Raw genomic sequence first — 11,303 nt, 5'->3', positions numbered from 1 at the left:
ATAAAAAAAATTTGTCATCATCAATTTTTTTTTTAATTAAAAAACATATTTGAAATAGCTTTACAGTATCTTTTCAATGTTTTTATACTATTTAACACAGTTTCTTACCTTAAACTTAACTTTCAATTAAAAATAGACCCAAAAATGTGTAATTGGAAACCTGGAAAAATTGTTGGAAAACAAGTTGCAACCCTGTTTAAATAAAAAATCTTTTTGAGTATTATTAAAGTAATTATTATTCTTATATACATTTCTATTTAAAAAGTTTAATTAATACAGATAAGTTGTAAAGAGTTGTATAAAATGTCTGGAGTTGATATAAAAGATTGGTATAGAAGTATTCCTCCGATTACCAGAGCATGGTAAGTTCTTTTGTTTATACTAGTTTAGAAAACTTTTATTTTAGTTTATTAAAAAGTTAGTTGTAGCTAATGCACCTTTTAAGAATAAACACTATATTGTCTCATGTAACATTTTAAATAATTTCCAAAAAGTTACTAAGTTTGTGATGTTTAGAAAATAGACTATGAAAAAAATAATGTGTATCTGTTTAATTATCTTTTATTTTCCCAATAATAATTAATACCATTTAGGTTCACGGCAATAGTGGTTATTCCGTTAGCTGGGAGGTTTGGAATACTAGCTGGTAACTACATGTTTCTAAATTGGGATCTATTCTTTTCTCATTGTCAGGTTCAAAAATATCATTAACTTAAGTGTACTGTTAAATATTAGTTTACTTTTTGCTTCTCAATATGTCTTAGTGTTTTTTTTTTTTCAAAAAATAAAAGTCTATGTATGTTTAAAAAAAAAGTTCTTTGGCTAGTAAATAAAATTATTTACAATCTAGTAATATTATATGCAATTGATACTGTTTGTAGTGCACTTCTGGAGTAAAATTTATTCACTAACTATTAGTTTTACATGAAATTTAAATTGCTCTGCAGTACAAAGCTTTGGTCATAACAAATTCTATTTTAGCATGTATATAAATTTAAAAAAACGTACTGCCCATAATAAACGTACTAAAGTATTTATTTATATTGGTACCTGTGTATGAGTACTACTTACTCAGGAAACTGCTACTAATAACTTTACTTCTAACTATAATGATATTTATTAAAAATCTAGGCTGATCAGATTAGTTTGAACATTAACTCAATAAGTATTTTTTAATAAATGATAGTTGTTCCATTTTGATTTTATGTCAAACATTCTCAAATTTAAATTAAACTAATAACATTATAGTTAAGTAAATATATTTATAACGTGCTTTGAACAAATAAATCTCATCTTGTTAGTATTTTTTATAATCTATAGTTGTTTTAAAGTTTTATTGATGTAGGTTACTTTTGATGAACATTATTTAAGTGAAAAATGTAATCAAGTAAAATAAAAACAAAATAAAATTGTAAAATTTGAACATTAAAAGTTTATCAATTAATTTCATTTAGCGGGTCATCAGAATAAGCTTGCTCAAAACTGATAAGAATATATTTAAATTTAGTTATAAACAATTATTTTGAAATGTTTAGCTAAAAATAGTTATGTCATAAAGAGTTAAGTGTAAAAGTGTTTTTAAAAGGTTTAAATTAGAGTTTAGTTATACTTTTTTGATTTAAAGTTATTTATAAGATAAAATTGTATAAACAACAAAGTATAACTTATTTCTAATTTAAACCTTTTAAACAGACTTTTACACTTAACTCTTTATGATGTAACTATTTTTAGCTAGACGTTTTAAAATCATTGTTTATAACTAAATTCACACTATATTCTTATCAGTTTTTAGCAAGCTTAAACTGTGATGACGCGCTAAATGAAGTTAGTTAATAAACTTGTTTTAAATGAGTTACTTATGTTTAAATTTTTTTGGTTAAAACCAGTACCAAAACCAAACTATTTAAGAATAAAATTAAATATATAAGGAAAGTTTAGGCTTGTTAAGTTTCTTGTTTTTTCTCATACTAGGTTAAACTTTTATCTTATTTTTCTTCCAGTTTGAGTTTTTAATTTCAATTAAGACATCCAGCGCTCATTTTCGTTCATTTTATTGTGTTAAAGCTCAACTTAAATTTAAGTTCCATTTTTAGACTTATTTGACTTGGATAATAGATTTTATGTTTATTTTTTATTTATGATGTTATAGTGGTTTACTTTTAATCGAACAATAAAAAGTTCTCAACATATGAAGTTATAAGAAGACAAATTAGGTTTTATTTTTGCAGATTATTAAAAATAATTTAATGTTTAAATCCTATAGTAAACTATACGAGATCTTCAGTTGTTAAATAAATGTTATTCAAACATAAACTTATCAAACAGGTTCTATAAATAAACGCTAGTTCTTAATTTATTAAAGACTTTTACAATAATAATTCTCAAAATTTTAAAAAGTTGTTTATAAACCTTTCAAAACTAGTATTTTGTATTAAAGTGTAATTATGATTTTAAACAATTTTAATCATACAAATTTTTTAAATTTCCTTAAACCCAAATTTTAAAACAACCTAATGTTTTCCGAAGTTTACTGTTTGTTCATGGAATTTATTTTACTGTCAAGTGACAACAATATTGTATAACTAGTTTTTACTACTATGTTAATTTATTTTCTTAAGCTACTTTTGTTAGTTCAAAACCAGTATAAAAACATACTTTTGGAAATTTTACTGTAAATCATTTTTAATAACATAAATAATCATATAATTTTATAGATTTGGAGAGCAGTAACATGTGCATTATATTTTCCTATAACCCCAAACACCGGTTTTCATTATTTAATAACGCTATACTTCATCTACAACTATTCTTACCTGCTTGAAATGGGTTATTATTTTACTGATCTATTTTTGATTTTATTGATCCAGTTAAGATAACTTTTATTGTATATTATTTTTTATTTTGTGAAATTCAAGAATCACAAGTTAGGTTATAATTAAAAATCTCTAATTTTAAGATACATTATAATTCTGAAATATTTTTAAATTCTTTAAGTTTTTTTAATAAAAATTCGGTTTTGTTAGGTTTATTCAGAGGAAAACCAGCCGATTATGTTTTTTTTCTCATGTTTAGTTGGGTCTCAGCTCTTGTAAGTTTAAAAGTATTGCAGATTTAATAGTTTTTAAATTTAAATGTAAAATATCATATGTCTGGATGTGAAATTTTTGAGAACAAAATTATTTTTTACTAATTTTTAATACTTATTGTTTTTCAGATTATGGCACTGGCATTGGGTCAAAGCGTTAGTTTGAATTTTTTATTGCATAGAAAAACATCTATAACGTTTTAAACAAAACTTAACTTCTATACATAAAAAATTCCTAATGATGATAAAGTTTAAACATATTTTGTAATGCATCACTTTTTGTTTGTTATAAGTGTGACATTAACTTATTTTATAGTTATTATTTGATGCTTCAATGTTCGTTGTACTTTACCTGTGGTGTGTCGTAAATAAAGATCAAATAGTTTCTTTTTGGTTTGGCACTAAGTTTAAGGTAAGACTTTTTATGTATTTTTATTATGTTTATTATTATGTTAATTTAAATATGATAGCAAAAACATGATATTAGTTTAGATTAAAGTATTTGTTTAGTTATTTAAAACCGTTTATTACTATCAAACACTAATTCTTATAACTATTTATAAGTTTATACTTTTTAGGCAGCATATTTTCCATGGGTGTTACTAGCTTTTCACATGATAATTAGTGGAAGGTTAGTTATCTTATTACATTATTTAAATAACTTGATAAAACAACATATTCTTCTAGGATACCATAATTCTTACAGTAAGGTCATTCTTAGAAGCTAAAATAACTAGCCTGAAATAGTCTATGTTTTTCTTGAACTTATACTTAGCCTAACTGAGTTTTATCCTTGTAATAAGATTGTAATCATCAAAAGTACTTTTATAGATTACAAATAAAGTTTTGAAAAATTATTTTTTCTGATATAAAATGTGTTTTTATTTTAAAAGCGTATCATTAAATCTATGAGAGCTATACTTAAACTATTTCATGTTAGCTTACTTGTGATACAACTCTTAAATTGTCAAAAAATAATTAACGCTGAGGTTCACAATTTTAATTTGAGTTTTTATTTAGCACAGATATATTTTTACAGTATATAAGTTTTAAATTAAACATACTTTTAAAACTCTATAAGTGCACTATAAAGAAACTACAACGTTTAAATGCTAAACTATTTTTTCTTAAATATGGTGATGAACTAAAATTTTTAATACAATTAATGAAGGCATATCTGCTTTAATCAAATCATCTTGAATAACTTTAATAAATAATTTATTTTTGTTAACTGATGTTAACCCTGTTAAGTTCAGAAGTGGTCAAAATTTTGCTAGTTATTTAATTTTAGCTATAATTTGTACTAAAAAAACAGATTGATGAAAAAATCTTAGTACAAACTTTAAAATATAATATAAAATTAATTGTATGTAAGCTGTGGTGACAGTTTTATAATTATTTCACTTTAGTTTGGTACTTGGACAAAATAAAATAGCTTTTATATAAGTCAACAAGCTACGGCGTTTTTTTCTGTCGTACTGTCAATTATTTATAAATTGAATTTTTAAATACTTTCTTTTAGCATTCTATTCTGTATTTTTTCATAAAGATTGCAACTCTGAAATTTTGTCTGTATATATTTTAAACTATAAGTAATGTTTCCATTCAGCAAAACAGTTATTGATATCAACGATTATGTGAATGATATTGTATGTAGATATTTGATCTCTTAAACATGTATAAAACAAAAATTTTGACAGAAAATTGATTTCTTAACAAGTTATATAATATATATAATACAATAATGTCAATAATTTGTACAACGGAGTTAATTAGAATATCCTGAAGTTTTACTTAAAGTTTTTTTTAAACTAACTTTTAAAAGTTAATTGCATTTTATAAATAGTTTCATGAACGAGTTGGTTGGAATTTGTGCTGCTCATTTGTACTTTTTCATGAAATACAAATACCCAATTGATTTTGGTGGAAGAGATATGCTACAAACTCCTAGATTTTTGTTAGTTTTTTTTAGTATTTTTGTTAAGTTTAATATAGTAGAAGTTTGTAGTAATAAATTTTTTAATGCACTAAAAAGGCTATTTTATTATTATAAATCTAACTAATAATGCTAATTTTGATCAGCTTTAACAAAATAGTTAAAAGTTTGTAAACTAATCATAACTTGTAATAGTTTTATTTTTATAAATACATGTTGTTACCTGTAAATTGTATTTATTAAAAATATAAACAGTGTGTAGTACCTTAGTTTTATATTTTTACCTAGTTATTCGGAGTCTACTTATTACGTCTTTTATTTATTATTATAAGTATATTGCGATTTTAAATTGTGTAAAAATAAATTATTAAAAAGTCTTTTTAAATGAGAAAAAAAAAACTAAATCATATTTTATTAATTCGTTTAAGTTTTAAGTAGTTTTTTGTAGTAAATTATTTAAAGTTTAAAAAAATATTAGTTGTATTTAGTCAATACTTACATGAAAAGTTTTAATACATAATGCCAAAATAGATTATAAAAGAATTTTTAAGTTTAAAAAAATTGTATTTTTATTATACCCACAAGAATTTAAATAATTTATTTAATGCTTTTTCTACCTTACAGTGATATATAAACATGTAATTCCTAAGTTTTCTCTCTTCTATATTGTTATCTTCCACCTATATTTTTAATTTATTACTGCAGATCCCCACAAGGTCAAACTTTTCTTTTTAATTAGAATATAATAAAATAAAACTCAAAAAATTTCTCACTGAATATTAAATAATAGCCCAAAGTTTCTATCAATTGTACCCTTACTATTATATATGATATAACTTTTTTTTGATTATGACTTAATTAGTAGTAAGCAAGAAAACCAATATGTTAAAATTAATAGTTTTGTTCCTATGAAGGTAAATAATAAAGTATGTAAGTGCTAATTAACTTATATTTGATATTTACAAGTAACAAGTGTAAATTATAGATAATAAAATAGTTTAAGTCAAAAGGCTTTAAACTAACTGAAAATGAGCGGTGTTTTAAGTTTGTATAGTGTTTACACGATCGACTGAAGCGAGTTATGATTACAACAGCCTCGCAAAAAGCTTTGCATTGGAAATATTTTTTTAGTGATATGAACACGTTGTTAGTTTTAACTTTCTTATTATTCACTTACCAAAAATTTATTAAACAGCTACAAATACTTCCCATCGACAAGACAAACTGGAGGATTCGGGGGAGGGCAGACTCTAGGGAGAAGAAATGATGTCGATCCTCCACAAGATCAAGGAAGACACAATTGGGGTGCTGGTAGGAGACTTGATGGTTAAATAAATAGACCTTGTACTAAAAAACAGTTGTTTATTTTTATTTTTTGAAATTTTTGTAACTGTTTTGTCTAAATGTTCCTAAATTAGGTTTTAGCCGATATATTAATTAAAAGAAAATAGTTTGTCAGTTTTTGAAGTACATTGATTTAATTCAACTCCATGTTTTTTTTTTTATAACTAAGTTTCTCTAAAATGTATCTAAATCTAAAAGTATATATAACTTCATATATATAAAGGCTCATATACTTGTGATAAGAGAAGTACAAATACTTTATTAACCTAAAAATCGTACATTTGTTTATTTTTAAATAAAATTTTTTGAAAGTTACCTGTAGGGGTGGTAGCATTTTATATTTATGGAGCTTGTTGCAATATTAGTCTGAGTTTCAATTCTACCCGGTTTTTCTAACCTATAAATGGATAAATGTTTGTGTTCACTTTTATGTTGATTATTGCCCTTAAATTTAAATTAGTAACTAAATGTTTCAAAACATAAACTTTTTTCTTATTAATTGTACATATTTTTTTTCAAAACTATATTATAGCCCATTATTTTATTAGTTTTTATATTTTTTTAATAGTTTTGACTACAAAAATATAGATTTATATTTTTTTTATTGTGTTGTTTTTATTGTTGCACTCTACATAGATAACCTAGTTATAAAATCTTATAAATTAATAAATTCTATATTATTTTATTTAAAAGTTTTGTTTTTTACGAAAAACTACATTCTTTATTTATAAAAGCACATTTGGTATATATAGTTATTTTTAGAATAAATATATTAAAAAAATTACAACTATATTACTTCTATCTTCTTTTTTTTTGTTTTTAAATATCAGAATAAAATGATAACTTAATTAGTTTCTGGTTACTTTCAAAACTTAATTGCCATATTATTTGTTAAATTTTAATTGAATTAGTATATGTTGATAAGATATATATGAAGCTTAAGAACAGTTTAGTACACGTATAAAATACTTGTTTAAGTTTAGTAGTTTAAAATGTTTATAATCAAACAGTCCCAAAGATAAACTTAAAAATGTTTTTGCTCTATTAGAAATTTAATAGTTCACAAAAAAATTGGTAAATGTAGTGTGAAAATAAAAAAAAGTATGTTTTTTGATTTCAGTTTTTATTAAAAATATAAGTGATCAAAGATTTAGACAATTAAGTTTTTATAGTTGAAGTTGCTAACTAATTTAAGAATATAAGCCTGTAATTAATTATGTGTTAATTTTTACCGTTCTTAAGTTAGTAAAACTTATGCAAACTAAATTATTACGAAGGTAACAATTAATTCAGCAAAAACTTCTTCTATTTTAGTGTAAACATACTTGGATCAGTTACAATGTGTAAATGTACCAGAAAAATTTTAAAACTGGAACTTTTTGCGCGCAATTTAAAAATCTTAAACATTTTAAATAGTTATTAGATATACTTTCCTATCATCTTTTATAAACAACACATGATTCTAAAACGGAGGTTTTAAACAGTATCAGTTTTTTCCAATATATTATTTAACTAAGGCCTTCTAAATATCAAAAAAGTTTTAATTCGTATATGTCTATTTTTTTAGTAAACATTTTCACAAAATTATAAATTACTCAAATCGAAAGTTTTGTTAAAATAAAAAACTTTTATTTTGCGAAAGTTATAATATTTGGTTTAGAATTTGGTAGTTCCTCATTCAAATGTTTAATAAAAAACAATAATTTTAAGTGATACTTTTTTCTGTGTTAGTTATCTTTAGTAAAAAACCTATTTGAAAATTTAATTAGTTAAAAGATTTTATTAATTGAAAACTTAAGCTTTATTTTGTTATGTTACAGTGGTATGATCAAAATAAACTACTTACTAACTCTCAGCTTATCACACAGGTTTTAAGTCCTGGCTCTCATGATTTTAGTGGATATTTTTTTTAATGTAAACGAATAATAGTAAAGTAACTGATGTGCTTAAGACGCAAAAACGCACTTTGTAAGAACTTCAAACCATACCTATCTTTTTAAATAGTTTAGTCTAATTATAAGTTGAGTTTACTGTAAAAATCAACCTTTAGTTCAAATTATTGATCTTGCTAATTTACAAATTAGGGCTCAGCCAGGGTTGCCACACATATAAAAACTCAGTTTATTTTTTTAAACTCTATCTAATTGAGACCAGTTTAAAGGTTTTCTTGAATAGTTTTGTCAAATAGTCAGGCTTGTATGTGTTTTTTTTTACATTCAGTCTAATTGATTACTGATCTACCAGATATTGCATTTTTTCACCACTATACGGATACGGTAGATCATTAGTATATGTTATTCAAAAAATGTCAGGATCAATTATTAAAAACGAGCATTAGTCTTTTTTTCTGCTGAGAAATTCTTTATATAAAAAACAACCTAAATTTATAACAAAACGTGCCTTAAAACAACATAAGTAAACTATCTAGCGTAAACAAATTCACAGTATCAGTACTTTTGAAAATTGTAATTGACGTATATTGGAGATTTACAAGTCTTTTTTTTTGAGTTTTCTCGTTGCTATAAAACTTTTGATAAAAAAACAAATGTTAAATTTCTAATTGCTCTTTATTGGTATACCAAACTATATAAATAGATACATATTGATTGAATAATTCATAGTAACTTTACATGATAAACTAATATTTTATGTATGTAGTGAATTTCGATGATTTTATTTACTTTCTAAATAAATAAGTTTAAGTACACTTTTTCAATGATGTATAATATGGTTACGAAACTTAATAGTATATAGAACCGATTTTGCAGCGATATGTACAAGAGATCTTTCGACTTAGAATTTGCGAAACGCTTTAATTTGTAAAGAAGTTATATCCAGATAAAGCTTTACTAATAGAATGCAAAGGATAACAAAAGTCTAATTTTAAACTTAAAGTTTTCTAGAACACAAGCTGTTTTAGGCACTATTTAAAATAAATAACTTTAAAAAGCAAAATAGAAAAAACCATTTAATTAACAGGATAAGTAATTAAACAAAAAATTAATCACAATTATTTATTTATAACTTGTAGATAACTGTTTTTATTGATTTGAAACTGAGATCTGAATTCGGCTGTAAACAGTCTAATTTTTTCTGGCAGGATCCTAATTTCAAAAAAAATCCATATCTGTTAGATCACTCATATTTATATTTTTCTAAATCTCCGGCAAGTTTTTTAGGGTTTAAATGTTTTTAATTATGTATTCATTAAGTCTTTTTATTTTCGTTCTGATACTTTTAGTTTTTAAGCTTAATTATCAGTACCTTTTTCCAATTTTTGGCTCTTCATAATTGTTTTAATTTTTTCAACTTAAGCCGACTCAGGCTAGCTTGATGTCTAAGAACGTTACATGATAGTTCTAGTTCTTATAAAAAATTAAAATTTTTGAAGTCTACAACTCAGAAAGTGATATGTAATTAAAAATAAATAAATAAACTTTTGTAAGTATAATAAGTAAGATTATGATAGTAAAAAAAGTTAAAAATGAATTCATGAAATCTATTACTATATTTAAAAACTTATTTTAGCCATACCTCAAAAAATATACTAAAAATGAATTTGAAAAGAAAACTGTTTGTAGGTAATAAATAAGGTTGCTTTAGAATTTTATATATAAAATTTATAACTATTTTAGATTTGGAATCTGGATTTTTTTAAGAGTTTAAATAGTCATTTGCTTCTCAGTACATACTAGGCTAGGTTTTGGTCACTTAGGCCTGCTTTTTAGCCAAAAGAGTTGTATAAAGAGTTAAATTCTTAATTTTATTTCTATAATATTTGTTTGTCATTTATTGTTAAGTTTTAGACAAAAAATAGTGAACATAGATGAATAATTTATGGTCTAACAAGTTAAACAATATTCTTTTTTTATTACACTAACACATGTTTCTGTGTGTTAGTGCAATAAAGGAAGAATACTGTTTAATTTGTTATTATTCTACATTCCAGTGAACTTGTTTTGCTCGTATCTTTGTTACCAAACGCTTAAAATTTTATTCTTGAATAGTCAATTTATGGTCTATTTATATTTATATATTTATTAATTTTTAACTAACTTGGTTGTTAAAAATTTGTTAAAGTATTCAAAGGTTGTTAGATTTATTAACTCCAATTAAATTCCAATATTGATATAGATATTTTTTATTGAACAACAAAAAAACAGCGCTCAAAAAGTTTAGTACAAAGACCAGTTGTATAAAAACCCTTTTGGTTATTAAAAATAAAACACCAATAAAAAAAAACATTGATTTCTAACGGCGGAACACAAGAAAAAAAAATTACATAACAATTAATTGATACCAGTTTATTGATCAATATAAAAAACTTATGCCTATATGGTGTATTTTATAATTTAGTTTATCATTTTTACTATACGTTTTTGCGACTTCTAAAGTAGCGAGTAAAAATTTATTAAAATTTACTAATTAGTTCAACTACTATTATATTTTTAACTTAGTTTATTTACTATTGTTCAAAGTATTTAATATTATAGACTTGTTTGTGCTTCATTGCCTGCTTACAGCTTATTTCTTTCAAATTATAAATGACATCTTGATTTAAATGTTCTGTGAACTATTGTCTTGATATTTTTTTTTGTTTTTATTAATCGAATTTACTTTGTATGCATTTTTTTTTGTTAGTAAGCGCAAAATTATACGTGAAGTTTAAATCAAAGTAGTTCCATTCTTAAAATTTGCTTTATTTTTATTCAAAATAATTAAGGTGATTGTATGGTGTTTCGTTTTTTGATGGAAAGGCTTGTCCTTTGACCATACTTTTGAGCATCGTTTTTTTTATAGTATCAAACAAGCTTGAAATATTAGCTTATACTTTTACCTTTATATGGGGTAGGAACAATCTGTAAGACAATTCTTATTTAGCACAAACGAAGTAAATTTAAAAAGGACTTTATAATTCTATATTTAGTAATAAATTTA

The 11,303-nt window shown here is 23.4% G+C and overlaps 1 protein-coding gene across 1 annotated transcript; it reads left to right on the top strand.

The window, feature by feature from the left end:
- The first annotated feature begins 271 nt into the window (after positions 1–271).
- LOC145842095 (derlin-1-like) lies at positions 272–7,096 on the top strand. The gene is made up of 9 exons (XM_082949476.1): positions 272–362; positions 594–693; positions 2,715–2,826; positions 3,024–3,088; positions 3,215–3,241; positions 3,402–3,497; positions 3,664–3,716; positions 4,932–5,042; positions 6,217–7,096. Exons 1-9 carry the CDS (start codon positions 304–306, stop codon positions 6,350–6,352), a joined length of 759 nt encoding a protein of 252 aa, XP_082805602.1. The 5' UTR covers positions 272–303; the 3' UTR covers positions 6,353–7,096.
- The last annotated feature ends 4,207 nt before the right edge of the window (positions 7,097–11,303 follow it).

Source organism: Thalia democratica, chromosome 8 (assembly GCF_965202585.1).
Source record: "Thalia democratica chromosome 8, ktThaDemo2.hap1.1, whole genome shotgun sequence".
In the NCBI taxonomy this organism is placed as follows: Eukaryota; Metazoa; Chordata; class Thaliacea; order Salpida; family Salpidae; genus Thalia; species Thalia democratica.
The sequence above is the reverse complement of the archived record's forward strand: the minus strand, read 5'-3'. Positions and strand labels throughout refer to the sequence as shown.

Excerpts from the sequence above, each read along its gene's own strand:
- LOC145842095 (XM_082949476.1), top strand. The coding sequence starts at position 304 with ATGTCTGGAGTTGATATAAAAGATTGGTATAGAAGTATTCCTCCGATT. Across the intron at positions 2,827-3,023 it reads TTCTTACCTGCTTGAAATGG|GTTTATTCAGAGGAAAACCA; the intron begins GTTATTATTTTA and ends CGGTTTTGTTAG. Across the intron at positions 3,498-3,663 it reads GGTTTGGCACTAAGTTTAAG|GCAGCATATTTTCCATGGGT; the intron begins GTAAGACTTTTT and ends TATACTTTTTAG.